Raw genomic sequence first — 21,940 nt, forward strand, 5'->3', positions numbered from 1 at the left:
ATATGATTTATTGCAGATGAACCCAGAACCAAATGAATGCCTTGGCATTTTTGGCTTGAGCTATAACACCACAGGACAAGATCTTCGTGATATCTTCTCGCGTTACGGCCCTCTCAGTGATGTCAGTGTCGTGCTGGACCAGCAGACGGGACGTCCAAGAGGTTTCGCATTCGTCAGCTTTGAAAACCTTGATGATGCGAGGGAGGTAAGTTCTGTATTATCCTGTTGTCTGATCTGTGCAATGTCATCAGAATTTATTTGTCCATTGCTGCTTGTTTTGAATTTTTTCAACTCTCAATCTACCAGCTATAAAAAGATTGTTGACCAGTCTTGCTTCTTGAGATCTTGATCACATTTAAGAATAAAGTTTTTTTTTTTAATTATTATTATTATTATTATATATATTTTTCTTTCCCATGTCTCTCTGAGTGCAGGAACAATTGTAGATTGATATAAATGGGAACACAATTACTTGCAACCCTGTGAAAGTTGTCGTGGGAAACGTCTTGTTTCTGTCGGTGGCATCCACGAGCAATGATGTGCATAGAACTAAAGCAGGATGACCAATTTGATGCAGAGGCATCTTCAGGAGTGAGATGTTTTGAGTTATTTGATAGACTGACAACTGACCAAGACACCCAAACTTGATCCTCGGGGATAATTTCTTCATACACTAAAAGGGCACTCGGTGGAGCTCATACCTCCGCCAAGATCTGGATCTTCACCGAAATCTAATCAACTTGTCCTTGTCACACACCCAACCTGCCCACCAAATTTCATCAAAATTCGTCCACAACTTTTTGAGATATCCTGCACACAAACAAACAGACAGGTGAAAATGTTACCTCCGTCGATCTCTGATGGCAGAGGTAAAGATGGGCATCACATGCTCTTTAGAAAAAGTGAAAGCTTGTGTTACAAGAATTGCCACTAAATTGATGACATTCCTATTAGCTCGAGCAAAACAGCATACATTTTGATTTTTATTGCTAATAATTTGCATTCTTATCATGAACATTGAGTTTGATTGCATTTGCGTCCTCCTGGCCTTTTTGTTTTGTTGCTTTTCACCGTCTTCTTTTGTATGCGGCACAAGGCTGTGTGCTAGCATCATTGGTGAAGGGTGCGGCTGCGCCACTAATGCAATGCCCTCTGTAGGTTAGGGCAAGAATTTGGCCAGGGTGCTGGCGATGGCTCACCTACTCATCTCGAAGGACACTGGGATCTATAACATCCACCAACTAATGTCGGCAGATGGGACGCCAGGTTAACGCCCATTCTAGGGGCGGCACACAAGTTGATGGTTTTCCCTGCATGTGAAACGCCAGGATGACAGTTTTTAGCTGGGCTGAGATTCAAACCCAGGTTAGACAGCTTAGAGGTAAGTGTACGTACCGAAGGCCAGCGGCCGGCAACATATCTGGCTCGTGAGCCATATCTGGCTCTTCTACGATCCCAATGTGGCTTGCAGAACCTCACTTTATCGGTGCACATGCACACATTAAGATCAAAAAAACAGGCCTAACACTTATTTCAAAATATTACTACATTCGTTTATAAAATTTATTTAGAAATGACCACGGGTTGTAATTTTGTGGTGTATATTCATTTAATTTAGATCCACCTCCCATCCTATCCGCTCACTTGTTGTTTGTTGATCCAAGCATGTCCCAGAACTATATCTGGCCTGTCATACACTGAGACAGATCTTATTGTTGCTTGTATTACTGAGTCTGTCATTTCATTGAGTTTTGATTGGTAAATATATAAATGAAAGGTGTTACACATCCTGAACTTTCAGACTGATTGTAAGTGGCTTCTCAAGTTTATTTTTAGTTTATTTTTTATCTTGTGGACATTGTGGGTCACTGAAATCAATTTAATGTTGAACTTCAAGGCCAGGGAAGCACTGTCCTGTCTCTGCAGCAGGCAGTTTTTGCATTTGAATCCAAATTTAATGTGTTCATCAGAGATATCGAGACTGGCAGACTGACTCACTTGAGACATTATGAGCGTTTCGAGATCTAAGCAACAGCTTTGATTTGCAGCCACTCTTGATGTTTACATCTGATCTACTAATATCGGTCAAGTCTTGTTTTGTGGACTTTCACTGACACAGCACTTTGTTCAAGTTCATAATTTGTCCCCATGAAACTTGTGTGGAAGCACTGGACTTCACAGTGATTCCAGGAATCTCAGTTGTCGATTTGGAGCTAAAACTTGCAGACTTCAAGAAGTCGAACATTTTGTGTTTTTAATTAAAAAAAAAATAAAACAAATTCACACCTTAATTCAAACTTGGGAAGTCTTGCTTGGAAATATGCAGAATTAGCAAAGGTGCACAATTGGACTAATTTCAAGAAATGACAGTGGGAGAAAACCTAATTCTGTAAACTTGGAATGAACTTCCACTGCCATCACAGTGCAGGATGTCACTTTTGCTCTGTTGACGATGTTTGGATGTACCTACACGTGTGAAAGGACATTCTCTCGGTGCATCACATTAAAAACACTTGTGCTCAAGATTAACAGACGAAAGCCTGAATGCCTGCATGAAGCTTAACTTGACCAGCTATGAACCGGACTTTAAAGAAATCGGCAAAACTATGCAGCAGCAGAAGTCCCATTAGAAAACGGCAATCTTCTTAAGACCTGTTGTGCTTTTCAGCACATGGGGCCACAACGACATTTCTCCATCCTGCTCAGGTTTGAGTAATCCGCTCTGCAGACTCCAATGCAATTCCCCTTTATGACCGATGTTCATTTTCAACACTTCTCCTCCATGTGTTTCTTGGCCTTCTCCTCCCTTCACCCATTGGTGTCCAAAACATAGCTTTTTTAGTTGGATGTCCCTCTTGTTTTCCCATTATATGTCCTAGCCATCGCCATCTTCATTCTTTGAAAATCTTTAGAATCTTTTTTTTAAGCATCTTTGATGGAAGACCATCAGCTTGCGTTCCATTTCGGTGCTTATTTTTCCATGTTTCTGCATCATATAATAACACTGATTTCACATTGGAATTTAATAGTTTCATCTTAGTTTTTACTGAAAGTTTTCTGCAATTCCAAATCTTTAACTAAGAGTTGAACATTGCTTGAGCTTTGCTCGAACAGAAAACGGCAATGAAGATACAATATAAACTTTAAATTTTTACTTTTTCATAATTGCACTTCCACAATGAAGTCGGCAACATGAATTGTGTATAAATTATACGATTGGTTCTTTGTGCACCGACTGCTCAATGTTTTAATTTTGTTTGGCTCTTCTGCACGAAAAGGTTGCTGACCCCTGCTGTAGACCATCCTGCCAGCACTTTTCACCTTTGACTCTCGACTATCTTGTAGCTGGGAAAACTACTTACCTGAATGCAACCAGATGATAAAGTTCTTACTGGGTTACGGCATGGTCATTGTCTAACGACACGCACGAAATTGATGTCTTTCAAGACTTACTAGCAATGTCTAACACAACTGGCTATCAATGGATAATTAAAACAATAGGTTGTCATATATATATATTTTTAATGGCGCATCGACATTGGTTATTGAATATGAAGTTAAATATGTGGGAATTGAACCCCATGTCATCAATTGACAATTACTCTCATCTCGTTGCAGGCAAAGGAGCAAGCAAATGGGATGGAAGTTGATGGACGAAATATCCGGGTAGACTTTTCTATTACTAAACGTCCCCACACACCAACGCCGGGCATCTACATGGGGCGCCCTTCCCTGTAAGTATTGATGATACAGTATATCCATTACACTCTCCTTTTTAGGTCATCTCTACCGAGATGACCTAATAAAGCCGGACCAAATGTCCATCCGTACGTCCGTCCATCAACAATTTTTCTTTCCTATCTTAATGAAACTTAGTATGTGGGTAGAGGTCGATGAGTGTTGCACAACGATATAACTTTTGTCTGGGTTCAAGGTCACGAGGTCACGCAAGTTATAAAAATCGCCATTTTCAAAACCTATCTAGTCTGCCATTCTACAAGATATTCAGCAACTGTTTATTGATTATGATAGTAAAAAATATTATCTTGTATCTAACCGGACAGATTTTTGAATTTCCGTCCCGTTTGGCCGCCACGTAACCTGGAATATGGTCAAAAACACCTCCCGGTACAAAGAAAACTTTTTACTTCCGATCTTGATGAAATTTGGTATGTGGGTAGAGGTCGATGAGTGATACCCAACGACATATTTTTTTCCCGGATTCAAGGTCAGGGTCAAGGTCACGAGGTCACGAAAGTTGTGAAAGTCGCCATTTTCAAAACCTATCTAGTCTGTCATTTTAGGAGATATCTGGCATCGGTTCATTGATTATGATAGTAAAAAAACATTATAGAGATGACCGTCACCCCCACACGGGGGTAATTTTTCCTTTTATTCCCACCCACTTTAATTATTTGATGTTAAATGTAGGCTCATGGAAGAACAAGGTGACAGAGGGTAGAATAACACCCAGATGCAAAGGGAAGAATGGACACATGGAGGAAGAGGGAGAGGAGGGAAAGAAAAACAAACCTGTCAGGAGAAGCTAAGGGTTAATGAAGGTCATAAAGATCATCTTTAGTGATGGAGGATGAGCTGGAGTGGTGCACTGCAAACTTTAAGCCCTGAAGGTAAGAGTGAAAAAACAGACTCAGGAAGGCAGTTTCATAAGCAGAACAAAGGGAATGGAGGTGAGCGTTCAACCTGGATTTTGGTGAGTTTCACAAGGAAGAGGGTTGGAGTGGGTGGGTTATGATTTTGGTGAGATCCATACTGTACTGTGTGTGTGGCTTCCCGTTTCTGAAGTGATTTTGATTGCCATCTATATATAATGGAGTTGTATGTATGTATGATATATGTATCATCTACTCCTCTGAGAGGATTTGACCTTGGAAGCTGAAAGGTTCAGTGATGTATGAGGGCGCGCTGAAGTTGTGCACGGGCAAGTTTCGTTTGATTCCATCAAGTTAATTAAAAAAAAAAATTTTGCCCATCTTGGCATTTTCTTCCTTTGGGGGGAGGGTGGATGCAATTGGACTTCTCCGAGTTGTACAACCACAATGTATATATATATATATATATATATATATATATATATATATATATATATATATATATATATATATATATATATATATATATATATATATATATATATATATATATATATATATATATAAGCAGTTTGCATATTTTCGCTTCAGCATTTTACATATTCTCAAGCAATCAAATTTGCTGCTCTCAGACCCTGAGCATTTATCATGTTCTGTTGTTTTTTTTCTAAAATCTGTGTGGGGTAAAGTGTTCTATGAACTCTCTCGTTTTAAAATCTCTCCTTTTCTTCAAATGAGAAGTTGTATGTAGTTTTATATCTTGAATAAATTTCACTTTAATGATTGAAACTTTATATTTTGATTGTAAAATCCAGTGATGAACAGTTCTTTCTTTCCAAGTCAACAAATACAACTTGGAGGTGAAATATAGCACATTCAGTAAATCATAGACCTGTATTCTGCTTTGTAATATATTTGGCATGTTTATAAAGGAATGACAGGCCTTTTTTGTATACATAGTCTAGGCTCATTGAAGAGCTAGTACACTGAACGGAAGAGGACGTAACAGACAAAAACAGGACACAAAACACGCATGCATTGGGTCTACAAGAGGGATACAGAAGGAAACTCCAAGGAGGGAAAATTGGAAGGAGGAGGGATTTGGGTGTGGTGAACGAGGGTAGAAAAGATCATGGTTTTGCATTGGGGATGAAATGAGGTGGTGATGAACAGCTGTCTTGAAGTCCTGGAGGGAAGAGAAGATTGAAGAGGATGTGCAAGTTGGAAAGGGGTTTCTGGTGGACCATCTGCGACCTGCAGATACTTGGTGGTGGGGTGGAGGGGAGGGGAACAAAGAGCAGAGGGTGCAAGATCAAAAAGGAGGTTGAAGAATACGGAGACCACCGATCTGTCTGTGATGGCGAAGTGATAAGCCATAAGACTCAGCTTCATCACGGGAGATTTGAATAATCTTCAAGGCCTTGATTTCCACAGCGTTAAGCTGAGCAATATGTGAGGCAGGGGAGCCAGCCCAGAGCAGAGAGCAGGACTCAATAAAGTTATAGATGAATGCCTTCTAGGTGGATGGGAGTTCAGGTGTGCCAAGTAAGGACTTTGTATGACAGAGAATGTCCAGTCAGCTGCTGGCTTCGCTGGCCAACTTTGAAATCTGGTTTGCCCAAGAAAGATCATGGCTGAGAGTGAGACACAGGAGTTTCAATGATTGAACTAACTCAGGTGGATTGTGAAGAAAGTAGATATCAGGAGTGTGGGATGCGGGGGAAGGTTTGAGTGTGTGGGGTGCAGGGGAAGGTTTGACTGTGTGGGTGTGGGGGAAGGTTTGATTTCGGGGGTAAGGTTTGAGTGTGTGGGGTGCGGTGGAAGGTTTGAGTGTGTGGAGTGCGGGGGTGGGGAGGGAGGTTTGAGTGTGTGGCGTGAGGGGGTGGGCGAGTGAGGAGGGATGCAGAAACGGGGACGTGAAGCTTTGACGGGGTGGGGATGAATGCTCTTCCTGATTCCACATTCCCAACTCTGACAGACAGAGATAAAGATCAGGGAATTGGAGATTACAATGCTTGTTAAATGCACTGAGAAAAACTGCACTGTATGAGCGGGGATTGCAATGAGGGGAGAGGAGTCTGTGGTTTGTAGACGAGGCACAGAGCAGTCAAACTGCTCAAAAAAAATTGATCCTTTTGTCGAACGAGACGTACTGTAACCTGCAGAAGTATTCACTCCCTTCCAATATTGCGACATTTAGATGATTGTACAATTTACATTTAGTGGTTTGTACAATGTTAAAACAAATTTTCCAAATGAATTTTTTTATTCATAACTGAAGAAATCAAACTAAACAGTTGTAGTTGAAGGAAGTTCCATGCCAGGAATGCATTAAAAAAAAAACATGTATAAATCAAAATTCATTGGTTGTAAAAGTATTCAGCCCCTTTGGTCAACACTTGGTTGAAACACCTTTTACAGCAATCACTGCTATGAGTCTTTTGGGGTAGGTCTCCACCAGCTTTGCACAGTGAGATGGTGAAATCTTTTCCCATTCTTCATGTGAAAATTGCTCGAGTTCTGCCAAGTTTGATGGGAATCGTCGATGGACTGAAATCTCCAAATCTTGCCATAAATGTACAATTGGGTTCAAGACTGACTGGGCCACTCAAAAACATTTATTTTCTTCTTATTCAGCCACTCCAATGTGGTGGCTTTTGCTTTGTGCTTTGTCATTGTCCTGCTGAAATGTGAATCTCCTACCCAGCTTCAGATTCATGGCTGACCCAAGCAGGTTTTTCATTAAAGATTGTCCCTTTTATCCTGACAAGCTTTCCAGTCCCTGCTGATTAAAAGCAGCCCCATAACATGATGCTGCCAGCACAATGTTTGACAGTGGGGATGGTGTTGATTGGGGGATGTGCAGTGTTTGGCTTGTGCAGGACATAATACTTTGAGTGGAGATCAAAAGTTCAATTTTTGTCTCGTTTGACCCCAACTTTTCTCCACATGCCTGCAGTATAATTAAGATGGCTTTCAAAAACTCCATATGAGCTTTTTGATGCGCCTTTTTCCGTAATGGCTTCTTTCTTTCAAGCTGTCTTTCGAGGGCAGCTTTGCAAAGGGAACGGGATATTGTTGATTGATGAACACTGACCCCCATCTCGGACATAAAACCGTGCAGATCTTTCAGTCATTTTGGGATTTACAGTGACATCCCGAACCAGTTTCCTGCTTGTCCATCTGTTGAGTTTGGATGGGTGACCTGATATGGGTATCGTCTGTTTGGTATGATCCGTCTTCCACCTGTTAAAAATCGATTTCACCGTACTCAAAGGGATAATGAGTGACTTTGGAATCTTCTTATCACCCTTTCATGAATAGTGCTTTTCCACCACTTTGTCTGACTTCTTTGGAAAGCTCCTAGGTCTTCATGTTTGCCTTGTTGGTTGACCAATTAAGTTGCACCTTAAAACTCCTTAGATAAGTGACGGAGCTTAATTTTTAAGTTAAACCATTGATTACATACAGGTCAAACATGTTGCACTTATTTTGTAACCTTTCAAACAAATAATTTGCTTCTGACGTGATTTAGTGTTAATTAGGCAAAGGGTTTGAATACTTGTGCCATTGAGAATCATCTGATTTTTCTCTGTTTATCTCACTTATTCCACATTTTATCTGCATTTTTACACTTTGGATTAGTTTGTGAAGACTATATATCAAGTTTGATTTGAAAGCATCATGAAATAAGCTCAGGTGGCATCAAAATGTGAAAACCTTGGAGCGGGGCGAATACTTTTGCAGGCCGCTGTATATTGTGGTGGAGAAAAAACACGTGCAGCATCTGTGGAAGAGATGAGAGAGTTGAAATGGATTCTTTAAAAAAAAAAATTAAATATATTTTTTAAAAGAATAAGCATTTATATTGAATTTAGGTTCAGTTTGGAGAAAAGATGGGTTTTTGTACAGAAAAGAGGGTTTTGGGGGGGAGGTGGATGGAATGTAGAAAATTCCTTCTTTGTATTTTGATCATGAACCTATGAGGTGAAATCAAGCATTGAAGCTTTTTTTTTTCTTTTTTTTTTCTTATAAAGAATTGACAGACCTACTCAACATGATTGAAATAATACACCAATTCTCATTGAGTCATTATTCAAAATATAATAGGTTTTCCAGGAGCTTGCAAATGACATCACAGGCGTTACGTGTTCATGACAGCCCAGTGAGGACTCCATGACAGACAGAGGGAGAAATCCGGCTACTTTAACATATGAAATATGAGCAAATACCACCAGTCGCTTCGGTGACGTGTATACTAAAGGGGGGAGGGAGAAAAAGCGGGGGGAGAGGGAGAGAGCGGTGGAGGAGAATGAAGAGAAAGGAGGGTGTGGGGGAGAGTGAAGGGAAAGAGGAGGGAAAAGGGGAAATAGAGAACAGGGAAAGGAGAGGGCAGAGAGGAGGGAAAGGAGAGAGCAGAGAAGAGGAGGGTGGAGGAACGAGGAGGGGTGGGGGAAGGGAAGACTGTGTGAGGAGAGAGGAAGGGAAGGCAGATGTGCAGTGGAGCGTTAATTACGATTCATACTGTTTCATCAAAATGATTGTGCATAGAATAACAGTGAAGATGGAAACAAAATAATGTCTGAAATCCATTTTCTACCGGTCATGCTATAAACAACACCCAGACATGTCCGGAGACAAAACCCGCCGGACGCATCCAGAGCCAAGCCGTCCGGACACAAACACTGCTCGGACACATCCAAAGATAAACCACCTGGATGCGTCCGGGACCAAGATGGCCGGAGACGAACACTGCCCGGACATGTCCGCAGACGTACACACACACACACACACACACACACACACACACACACACACACACACACACACACACACACACACACACACACACACACACACACACACACACACACACACACACACACACACACACACACACACACACACACGTGGGAGGAGGGTGCTGCACTGTATTGGGAGGATTTAGAGCAAGGATGTGACAAAGAAAGAAAGAGAGAGAGAGTGGTGGGGGTAGGGGAGTGAGCAGAGATAATATGTTGTGTTTTATGAAAGACACACACTTGTGCTTGGCCGATTTTGGCATTTTTTTCAGGAATCAGCAGGTTGGATTCGGTGTGATTACCGACTACAGTACGTACTGCATACAATCCATAAATCTTGAGTTGCTTTCACCGAAAAACAATGTTGCATTTATGTAGACGTTTCAGGGATATGTTCACAAACATTTATCTTTATAAAAACCTGTGTATGACGGGTGGAAAAGCAAAAAATTTGGCTCAGTAACTTATAAAAGACGTTAAGACGGCAAACAGCTCGGTAATCGGGTGTTATTTTACAACTCGTTCCGAATGAATGACGGGGCGCGGACCGCTCGCCTGGGGTGACGCGGCGCGGACCGCTCGCCTGGGGTGACGCGGCGCGGACCGCTCGCCTGGGGTGACGCGGCGCGGACCGCTCGCCTGGGGTGACGCGGCGCGGACCGCTCGCCTGGGGTGACGCGGCGCGGACCGCTCGCCTGGGGTGACTCGGCGCGGACCGCTCGCCCGGGGTGACGGGGTGCGGACCGCTCCCTCGGGGTGACGGGGTGCGGACCGCTCCCTCGGGGTGACGGGGTGCGGACCGCTCCCTCGGGGTGACGGGGTGCGGACCGCTCCCTCGGGGTGACGGGGTGCGGACCGCTCCCTCGGGGTGACGGGGTGCGGACCGCTCCCTCGGGGTGACGGGGTGCGGACCGCTCGCTCGGGGTGACGGGGTGCGGACCGCTCGCTCGGGGTGACGGGGTGCGGACCGCTCGCTCGGGGTGACGGGGTGCGGACCGCTCGCTCGGGGTGACGGGGTGCGGACCGCTCGCTCGGGGTGACGGGGTGCGGACCGCTCGCTCGGGGTGACGGGGTGCGGGCCGCTCGCTGGCGGTGACGGGGTGCGGACCGCTCGCTCGGGGTGACGGGGTGCGGACCGCTCGCTCGGGGTGACGGGGTGCGGACCGCTCGCTCGGGGTGACGGGGTGCGGACCGCTCGCTCGGGGTGACGGGGTGCGGACCGCTCGCTCGGGGTGACGGGGTGCGGACCGCTCGCTCGGGGTGACGGGGCGCGGACCGCTCGCTCGGGGTGACGGGGCGCGGACCGCTCACAAAAATAGATCTCTTCAACTTTGACAAATCAGCCTTCTCCCAATCATCAACGAGGTTATGGAAATCTTTCCTCTTCTCCAATGGCTTGATTTCCGAATATCAATTTGGTTTCAGACAAGGTCACTCTACCCTGGATATGCTGCTTCTGCTCTCCCAACAATGGCTGGAGATCCTCAATGCCAGACATGAAATCAGAGCAATCTCCCAAGACATATCACATGCTTTTGATACGGTCTGGCACACTGCCCTGCTCATCAAACTCTCTTCCTATGGTATCCAAGGCCATCTCTACTCATGGCTCGCAGACTTCCTCACCTGTCGCAGCCAACGTGTGGCCCGAAATGGAGTTGTATCATCCCCTCTTCCTGTCCAGGCTGGAGTTCGTCTAGGCAGCATTCTGGGCCCTGTTATTTTTCTGGTTTTCATCAATGATCTCTCCGACTCTGGAAAATCCTCTTTATCTCTTTGCTGATGACTCCCACCTTCTGTCGTACCATCTGTCATCCCTCAGACCGGCAAGCCACAGCTTCTTCGCTCACTGCAGATCTGGGTAAAACCACAAACAGGTCCAACACGTTTAACATGTCTTTCAATCCTGACAAACCTCACACTCTCACTATGTCTCTCCAAAAGGACCGTTTAGAAAAACTCCCAATATACTTTCTCAACAATCCTCTGGAAGGAGTCGTTTCATTCAAGCTTCTGGGTCTCACTCTCTAACATGATCTTTCCTGGGAAAGCCACATTTCCAACCTGACCTCCAAAGCCAGTCGCCGACTGGGAATCCTCCGTCGTGCAAAGGCCTTCCTCGGCCTACCTGAGCTCTTGACCACCGACAAAGCTTTTTTTCCGCAGCTTGATGGAGTACTGCTCTCCCATCTGGGCTGGTGATCCTGCCTCTCACCTTTCTCAGCTTCATGCTGTGGAAACCAAGGCATTTAAGATCATTTGTATCTCCCATGATGAGGCTGAGTCTTTGAGCCTCTCACTCTCTCTCCGCAGGCAGGTCGGTGGTCTTCCTGTCTTCTACCGTCTCCTTACGGTCTCGCCCCCCCCGCCCTGTCTGCGATATGTCCCACCCCCTCCCCCCCCTTCATATTACCGCAGGGCTCTCAAGATCCGCCAGCAATCCCCTTCTGGTAAAACTACCAAAATCACGAATCACTGCTCACCTTCACTCTTTTATTCCTCTTTTTCCCCACCTTTGGAATAAACTCCCACACTCTGTTCAATCACATTCTTCCCTCCACGCCTTCAAAACAGCTGTTCATCACCACCTCTTATCTTCCCCCATCCAAAACCTCGATCTTTTCTACCCCCGTTAATCCACCCCAAATCCACCTCCTTTTATATTCCCTGCATTCCTTCCTGAAAGTCCCTGTAATGTCCATGTTGTATACTCTGTGTTCCCCACCCCATCCCTCTACCTTCCACAGATCTCATGTCTCTGTTCCCCACTGTTTTGTCCTTTCCTCTCCCGCCGCTCTTGTCTTGTGCCCCCCTTGCTGTGCGTTGTGTGTTAGCTCTCATACGATCCTCGACAATGTATACAAAAAAAAAAGAGTTGCTGCATAATGCAGAACAACCCTAGAGACGTCACAAATTTCAATCGCCCGTGAAATAAACATTGCAGAAAATCCGTCATGCTGCCTTCTTGTTTGTGTACTCGTCACGTGGTGCATCGGTTCGGGGTTGTTCAAACGTTGTCACTTTTTTTTAAAACGTCCGTTTTTCACCATGTTCGCTTTGATTCCCTGGGGATCACCTCGCGAAACCTCTGGAAATATACACATATCTGGCAGACGCTTTGGATAGACAGTCCCTCTGGGGGGCAGGGTGCGAGATCAAGCAGTGAATGCATTAACTCGAATCGCTCAATGAAGTTGGTTAATTTTTGCACGTTCCTTAATTTTTTGTTCACTCAATATAATTCTCCAAACAGTAGAAAAAGATAAGTTTAATGCTTTGGAAATTTCACATTTTCTTCTGTGTGTATGGAGAAGGAAGGAACATAGCCTTGCTTGCTTCAAATAAATAGGTATATCGGCTTAGTTATAAGACTTGTTTAATTCTTTATATTATCAGATTTCACTCCAGATTTCGGCACTTATTTAGTCCGGGCGATATCCGATCCTCAATACCGAAATAATATTTCGATGATGTACTTTAATCAGTCCTTGAAAGTAGATCGTGGAAAATCGTATCATATAATGCATGAAATCGCTCCAAGCTCCTAATTTTAAAACTATAGTACTTAAGAAAGTGATGTATACAGTGATTTGTAGCTATGATGAACAAGGATTTGATAATATGAGTGAGGATAATGAAAAAAAAACCTTTATCGTCAAGAAATCGTTGTGACCTGTTCCAAGTCAAGGCATGGTGGAGCAGGCCAAAAAACATGGTGGCTTCAGAAGCCAGCGAGGTTACTAAGGGTACGCCTTAAGACCCCATGTAAAGTGGTTACTGAGGATGTGCCTGATAAGAGATATAATTAAATAAGGCCGTTAATTATCTTCAAAAGGGGTGTTTTAATTCACCCAAACACCCAATTTTCAGTCATGCACTGCCTTGGAGTTTTCTTGGTATGCATGCAAAGTTTCAGGCTGCTAGATTCTTTTTTTTTTGGAGTTATGAAGGAGACACACTGACACAAATTGACATTTATTAGTGCAGCTAAGGACTATGACAGGAGAGGCTTTTGATACATTTTGCTGAACTGAAGAACTGATTCTCGATGGACAAAGTAAAATAGGGCAGAGTAGGAATCGACTCCAGAGAATTGAAACTGCTACAAGGGGGAAATCTCCTCCAGAGAATTTGGGATTTGGGCTGTGGTTCTGATTGGGGGAATTGGAATGTAACTAACTGGCTATTTGATTCCTCTGCCCAAACCTGCTACTCACTATTTTCTATCCCAATTAATTGTGCCATTCCCCACCCTCTTACTTGCAGCTCATCAGGTTCTCTCCCACCCTTTCCCCTCCCCCACCCCTCTCTCCCTGTCTCTACCTCTTGTCATTCATTCCCTTGCTTCTTGTTTCCAATTGCAGCCACTCTGTTAGTACATTGCCTTTTTTATTTTAAACCTCTGTCACCTCGCTTTTCCTTAAGCCTCAATCTTGTATGAAAAATTAAAAAAAAAAATATATATATATATATATATATATATATATATATATATATATATATATATTTGTCTTTGTTGCTGTTACAATGATGAATTTCCTCTTTTACAGTACTTTTCCTTTTTCCCACTTTCATACTGAAGTTAAGTTATTCCTTCCATACCCATGTTGCTTCCACTAAAACAGCTGAAAGATTGCATCTGTGCAGGAAGTCACTTTGCAATGTGTAAGATGGTTATTGTAGCTTTGTTACTTGTGTTGTGACGTGGAGTTAAATGTTAATGATTTCTTAATACATGTTCCTATCGATTTGCATTTGAAGCAGAAAAATCGAAAATGCATTCTGCTTTCCCTCTAATAACCTTGCTCTTCCATAAGTCTGACTGTTGTCGAAATTTTTTTTTTAATTTCACTTATTTTATACATGCTGTTGATTGGCAGTAAAGTATGTGTGATCGGAAGTGTACCACCAAGTGAATTTTATGTGACTGTCATCGTTGATTTTTAGACTCATAAAAAATATAAAATAAAAAACATTCCTGTAAATAGGGGTCACCGGTCATCTTTTTTTTCTTCTTCTTTTTTTCTTTCACTTACTGCTGTGCTTTCAGTGATAGTTTTCACTGTACTGTGTTTGTTTAGCTCAAATCGCAGATATGACAGAGGTGGCGGTCAACGTGACGACTGGGATTATGGCTATTACAGGTGTGCTGGATCATTTTGTGATGTTAATTGTGATTTTCCTCCCTCTCCACATTCCCCTCCCCCTCCCCTTCCATAATATAACAGCCGAAGCTTTTCGGAAAATTTGGGATATGTAGGAGCAACCTTTTGGTTGTACTGCCAGACAGGCAAACTTGGGATACCTTTGTTGTCTTTGATTGTTGTCTGCGTGTGAATACATGCTTCAAGAGGTTTGGAAGTTTTGGTGGTGACGATGCTGTTATTATTATTATTATTATTATTATTATTATTATCATTATTATCATGATTATTTTTTTTACTTTTGTTTCCCCGCTGCTCTCTAAATAGCGCAAACAGATTGTAAATGCAAGTTCAACAAATATTCAAACTAGAAACCTGTTTGATAATTTTAGATCATGGTACAATTATTCTTTTGTCCACTTGTTTTGCTGTCCACTCAATTTACTCTGTGAACTTTTACATTACCTATTGTTTACCTTTTTCATGAGTCTGATTATGTATTGGAAAATAATTGGTGTAAACCTTGGTTACTGATGCATGTCTGTACATTTGTTCCAGAAGACAGTCTCCGAACTACTACAGGGAGAGTGGTCGATACCGATCACGCTCACGTTCCAGATCCTACTCCCCTCGTGCGTACCATGGTTCCCTGTTCTTGTTACTGAGCCATTTGTCTGGCATTGAAAAATGAGATGTACAACCATTCAGTTTGTTTTGGCTTCCTCAAATAAATAATTCTGCTTTTCCATGAGTATGCTATTTGGACACAACATACAATGTCACCTTTTTTTTTTGGTAAATATGATGTTTTTGATATGGTTGAACATACAGACTTTAAAAGAATGGAAAAACGTTCCTGCTATCAGGAGGAAATCCTCTTGTCATTTGGCTTTTATTGATCATTCCAGATCAAACGTCGATCATTAGCATTTCATCTCCAGCATGAGGCAGTGTAGCCATTTCTACAAATTGCCGACAAGCAGGAAATGTTAACTGATACTTTGTGCATCACTTATTTTTGTTCCATGTGATGTTTTCAGATAACCCACCAAAGGAAATGCACCTGAAAAGCAATTTAAAAGTTGCTGGTTTTTTATTCAGTGCCTCTTCATTCACTTTATGACTAGTATTTCTTGATCAATTTAATATAATAAATAGTGGTTTCTTTTTGTGCTTTTTGTTCCATTGAAATCCCCCCCGAGAGTGTCATTACCTACTGTTTTATTTAATTTCCCTTTTTCTTTTTCAGGTCGCTACTGAATTCCACTTGCAGTGCAGAACCTTGGCATTTGATTCCTTCGGCAATTTCAATGGATTTTCATGAAGAACTTGAACTTTGGGTGGAAGAGTTTGCAAATAAACATTCTCAAGTACCATGTTTTCTGATTTTGTTTTGAATTTCTTTTTCTTCTTGAATAGATCTTTCCATTGTGACAATGTTGACATTTAGGATTTCACAAAAAAAAACTGCTGAGGTTCCTTTTGTGTTCAGTTGGCTTGTTGAATTGATTTATTTCTTTTATTGTTTGTAACCTGAATCCATTTTTCCATGGACTTATTAAACTTTAATTTTTATTGCATATTCTTTGCAGAGCAGTCTCCGTTCATTTATAAAATATCAATTTTTTAAAAAAGGTTTGGTTCATATTGTGTGGTTTGAATAAACATTTGTATCAGTATACTGGGCTGTAAATTCATCCAAGGATGCTCCCAGGAAGTCTTTCTTTTCAATGAAACATTTGTAGTCTTTGATATCCTGCCTTTTGTTGCACTTTACCTATTGGGGTGAATTCAAATGTGCTTTTATGTGGCAGCTAAAGCACATGCTGAGTGACCCACAATGATGCTCTCGACGATACTGGGCAAGTGAATTAATTAGTATTTTATGTCACTAAAATAGTTTAGCCTGGTGTTGGCGCAGTGGTTAGGGCAGCAGCTTGGGATCCAAGAGGTCCTGAGTTCAAGCCCCGTTGGGCCACTGAATTAATACACCAGGGGGTTGACTCAGCCTGTCATCCTTCCGAGGTCGGCGAAATGAGTACCAGTATACTAGGCCGGTGTATACCCCGGTTAAAATAGGTGTACCATATCCCTGTGTGTCGTAAGAGGCGACCAGGGTTGCGTCAGGAAGGGCATCCAGCGTAAAACATGTGCCAAATCACTATGCGGATCATACGGATGATCCGCTGTGGCGACCCCGAAAGGGAGCAGCCGAAAGAAGAAGAAGATGTCACTAAAATAGTTTGTTGGCACAAGAAAAAAAAAAATATTATATATATATATATATATATATATATATATATATGCTGAACTTGTCTGCTGTAAAAGATGACAAAGCACTGACATTTTGGGTGTTCTCCTTTGTTCGAGCAAAATTGCTTTTGTTCCCAACTGAACACTAAAGAGAACCTCTTTTGCTCCGATGAGGGTTAAGGCCTGAAATGTAAGTGCTTTGTGATATTTTATGGTGGATAACTTTAATCATTTTACTCTTATTTTTGATCTCACGAGTCACTTTAAAATGTTTGTAGCTTTATCTCTTCTGCATTAAAAAAAAACACGGTTGCACTTGATGTTCAAATGACAGGGGAAATGTCCCTTTGCAGTCCTATGTTTTTTTGGTTTTTATATGAAAGTCAAGATGATAGCAATACAGTAAACTCTCCAATATTATGGATTTCTACCAATCGCTGGCAACCTCTTGTGTTCCGATTTTGTAATCACGATATTTCATTTCAGCCAGTCTTGATTTTTGAGCTAAAATGAGTCATTGTTTTGTCTGCACTCCGCATGTACAATTACCTCTCATTGAGCCTTTTCTTTTCTCATGCACCGTTAATTCTAGTAATCAGACCAGCATGCGGGAACGAAGCTAAGTTTAATAATGAATCATCATCAAACGGGAAATGACCGAGAGATCCTGTAATACTCGATCTACAAGATCTAGTTGACACACAACAGTTAATAACACCCAAATGATGGACAAAGTTAATTGTGCCAAAAGGCAGAGAAAAGTACGACATTGTGTGAAGGAAATGAGTTGTTAAATACGTCAGCAAGAAGTGAAAGTGCGGCATCTGTAGGCTGCCATTACCAATTAAATTGATCAACTGTGTGTAAATGCGAGTCAAATCTCCGTGTATTGTTGGGGTTTCTGTCAGCAAAGTGCAAAAGGCTCATTCCAATCCTGTGATCCTCATTGAAAGGATGTTAGTGCTTGATGTTTGGATTGAGGATCAAACAGAAAAAAAAAAATGCCAAGGATACCGTTCATATTGTTACGAATCTGGAAACCATGCGCACTCAACATTCAGGTCCCAAAGTATGTGTACAGTTAGAATCCATCCGCTTCTGTCTAATGGGAATTACATGTGTGCGCTACGGGTTATTTTTTTTGTTAGGTTTTTTTTATACATCCACAACAATTACTACAAGATCGAAAAAACACCAACGCCATTGCCCACATGCGTTCGAACACGTACGTGGGCGGAGATTTTCATCGCCTCAGCTCCGACTCTACCCTTTGTCCAATCACGCACAGAGGGTGACTTTCCCACGACACCCCAGCCAATTGGGTGATGCGAGCGAGGTTGCCGTCCTTTGACCAATGGGACTCCTCCACTGTGAGGGGCAGTCCGCATGATGTCACCATGCCTCCCGGACCAATTAACGGATTTAGCGCCCGTTTTGGCCAGTGACAGAGGCGACGAGCACATTTACTCGCCAAAAACATCCAGTGAGGGAGATCGGGTCGCAAGGAGGTGGCTCCTCCCTTCTAAAGAAGGGGGTGATCGTTGTCGGCGCGATCGGACAAGAGAAAAAGTGCGGGGCTTGTGTTGGTGGTGCTCATGGTTGGTCGAAGTGTCAGAGTTCGTGGTTCCTGAGGTGGTGGTCGTGTTGTTGGTTGACCACCCGCTCCCCGGTGTTCTGGCCTGCTGGGTGCTCATTGGTGGTCACCAGTCTTCGCCCCTGGTCTTCTCCTTGGCACGAAGCTGACCGTGTGGGTTCGGGTCCCTCCACGTGGTTCGCAAAGGAGCTCACAAGCCCTTCGACAACCCGAGCTCCGAAAGTGCGATCGACCAGCCGCGCGCTCGTGGCCAGGTAGCTAGCCGTTCTGACTCCCAGCCAACTATTCTCCTCGGCTGGAGAGCCGAATAAAGACCTGGCGGGGTCCATTTCTTTTTTGGGTGTGTGTGTGGGCCCATCTTCAAGTAGAATTGTGTAAGTGATTTATTTTGCTCATTGTATATTACATTTCTTATTCGGATAACTCTGCTCTTTGTGTGTTCCCTTCCCCCCCATTGTAAATAAATATCCCTTTTGTTGAATGTACCAGCTCGTATCTGTGTTTCTTTCATTGGCTTAGCACGCTGTGTATTGAGAGATAGCGAGGGTAAATTGCTCATTTGGTCCGGTACGGCTCTGGTAACTCAGCTTAGTTACGCCGGATCCGAGCTGTTACCTGCGACTCGGATGGGACAGAGGTGGCCGAGGGTGTGGTTCCCTGGTAGACTGCATGGGTATTTAGGTATATTGAAATTGACAATTGACCCTTCCCCACGTGGTCGACGTATTGGCGATCTTCGGTCCGATAAGGGACCCGTGACCTTTCGGATTTATCTGAAAGGTACGACCTAAATTCTGGGTGTTCGGTGGAGCTGACTCTACTGCTCCCCCTAGCGGCCGTGCTCGCCACCGAGACCCGCCACCACAACAATATTTCTCATCACTGACTGAACCGGTGTATGAGAGAAACCATTGCAGATTTACCGATTTCACGAGGCACCCAGGGCCGAAGGCTCCATTGGAAGAGGATGCCATCTCGTACCTTCCTGTCCAAGCAGGGAATATCTGCTTTGGAGGATCAAGGGAGCCAAGGCTTGTTTTACCATTCGTCGATGTGGCAATGCAACAGGTGCCTTCGTCGTGCTCCTGATGATCCAACAGCTGTTGCAAGTTCTACATCCACATCTTTCTAACCTCCACCCTCTCCCCTCCAACAGCATCATCATCTCTGAGCTAAGTCTTGCGTTTTCGAGTTACGGTATGGCCGTCTGGGGCAACGAGTTTTGCCGTTCCCTCAAAAGTTATTGAAATGCAACGACAGTGAAGGAGATTAGTTCATGAAGAGGATTGTTCTGTGAGGACATCCTGGGTCCATCATTTCATGTCAGAGCCAGTGTGGAGTGGAGACATTCTTGCTTCTCACCGACAAAAGGAATTCAACATTTTTTCAGTGGGAAAACTTGCAGTAATTTTGTTGTTTTTTTGTCCTAAATGATTTCATCCATGTGGAATTTATTGGATGTGGGAAAACCACACATGCAGAGTATATCAGTGACTTGTTACGCAAATTTAGTGACACAAGAAACATGCAGATAACAGCCAGGTATGCTGCTTCTGTTCATGACTTGACTGCACGATACCACTCAACTTCGCATAATAAACTCAGGTGTGTGTGTGTGTGTTCGTTCTGACAACAGGTGTTCAAATGAGCTTAATTGATTGGAATTATGGGGGTTTTTTCATACAAGGAAAAACAATCAATCATTTTTCCTTTTTATCCAAAAAAGCTTTTGTAAGCTTGGTAATGTGTCAAGCAGGTGCAAGGGTGGAAAATCGAATGTTTCCAACTATGCCTGGTGGAAAAGGCCCTCCTACAAAGCACACTCGATCCAGAACTTCCCGTCTGCAGCTCTCGCAAACTGTGCCTTTGGAGTACTGAGTCGTGAGTGGGGAAGGAGGGTGGCATTTGGCTTATTTTTATATAGAATAGCTTAAGGGTGTTTCCCTTCTATGTTCCCACTCAACCCCACCCTTCTCAATGCATACATATCATTTTCCACCAAATGCATATAATTATCTCCGAAGATAGACAGAGGTTATGTTTTCACGTCTGTCTGTCTGTTTGTGAACAGGATATCTCAAAAACCTATGGATGGATTCGGACGAAACTTGGTGGATGAATTGGTTAGGTGACGAGAACAAGCAGATTAAATTTTAGTTCCGATCCGGCTTATCAGTTGAATACAAAACGTAAATTAACCAGCCTAGTGGAGGTATGTCTCTACCAACTGTCAGTTCTTGTTATTTCATGCCATTGTTCCCGCTTAGGTATTTCTTTTTTCCTTAGGTTTAATGGCTACTGAAGTTTCATTGTCTCCTGTGAATTAAGTGACTTCTGATGGGTAGGGTTAGGAATGCTTACAAGTTGGGATAAGAAAAAAAATGGGATGCTCCCACCAAATGGACTTATTGGATCTGTGGGGTAGGTGAGAGTGCCACCTGATTCATGCTTTAGTGAAGGGTGGTCCATACACGCCTTGTTATACCCGACAAGCAAATTCACCGCATAATATTATTCACTTTCAGGGGGTAATAAGAGAATAACCACCCTATGTTTGGTAAATTTCTCAATGTCTTTCTTCCTTTAGCAGTATCTGCCCTTTCCTTTATTATTCAGTTGCTTTAATTGTTTTTGAGTGCTGTTGGCCACAATCGTGACCTTACTGGAACATGCTGTTGGCCACGATACTTCCCCACATCATTGTTCAACAATCTGTAGTTTGTTCTTATGGTGGCCTCCAATGATTGCCTTATAAACAATACAGACGTTTTATTCAGTTTTCCTGAAAAAAATACATATTTTCGTATTGTATACTGGAAAAATTCAGCACTGAAACAATTAAAGGAGAAATTTGGCATTTTATTAAGTGTTTCGTCCTCCTAATTTACACAAATATACTTATGAGCTGGAGTGTGTGCAGCATTGTGGAATGTACACTTTGTCAAGCTTGGATTGAAATTTTTTAAATCTTCCTGTCATGTTCTTTCAGTGTTGTATTAGTCATATCGTGTCTGTCTGTCTGTTTCTCCTCATTCTGCCCACTTGGGAGTGGAATGATAACTTTATCATGGAAGTAATAAGTGATAACCAACGTTCAAGGACTGCCAAATTTGTTGAAACTCGTACTCAAAGACCAAGTTAGGTAAGGCAATGAAGAACCCACATTTAAGCCTCCAGGTGCAGGTAAGAGGCATGTTAGGTGGGCTTGAGGTGTGAAGAAGGGGGTGAACCCCAAAGCTTCTGTCAAAGTGCAGGAGTGTAGCTCTAAATGCAGGAGAGGTGGGTGAGTGACATTGCGAGGACATTTGGCGTAATTATTTGGCAATGCTCAGATGGAGAGAGCAAGACAAAACTCAGGTGTCAGGACATTATTTGGCAGCCATGATATTTTATTTTCCAGCCGAAACAAAAACGTATACTATAGTTTTTGGTGTACAAGTTGATACCAGTGTGACCACTCCTCATTTTCATAAATGCCTAGGTGAGCCAATGAAAAAAGCCAATAATTCACAAGGTTTCGGAAAAGCGATAATA

At 42.9% G+C, this 21,940-nt stretch overlaps 1 protein-coding gene across 5 annotated transcripts in view; it reads left to right on the plus strand.

Annotated features, from left to right (window-relative positions):
- LOC147030292 (transformer-2 protein homolog beta-like) overlaps positions 1-16,139 on the plus strand; it is a 48,553-nt gene extending 32,414 nt beyond the window's left edge. For 2 of the 5 annotated variants that reach the window (XM_085874206.1, XM_085874211.1), the window contains 5 exons: positions 17-205; positions 3,619-3,734; positions 14,497-14,559; positions 15,118-15,191; positions 15,809-16,139. In XM_085874206.1, the coding sequence (XP_085730332.1) occupies positions 17-205; positions 3,619-3,734; positions 14,497-14,559; positions 15,118-15,191; positions 15,809-15,819 (453 nt within the window). In that variant the 3' untranslated portion in view covers positions 15,820-16,139. The remainder of the gene's footprint in view (positions 1-16; positions 206-3,618; positions 3,735-14,496; positions 14,560-15,117; positions 15,192-15,808) is intronic. The other 3 variants (XM_085874207.1, XM_085874208.1, XM_085874209.1) reach the window with 3 other exon arrangements.
- Positions 16,140-21,940: the final 5,801 nt, after the last annotated feature.

The sequence above is a fragment of the Eptatretus burgeri genome, chromosome 3 (genome assembly GCF_056783735.1).
Source record: "Eptatretus burgeri isolate ZD-2024b chromosome 3, Ebu_testis_v1, whole genome shotgun sequence".
Lineage (NCBI taxonomy): Eukaryota > Metazoa > Chordata > Myxini > Myxiniformes > Myxinidae > Eptatretus > Eptatretus burgeri.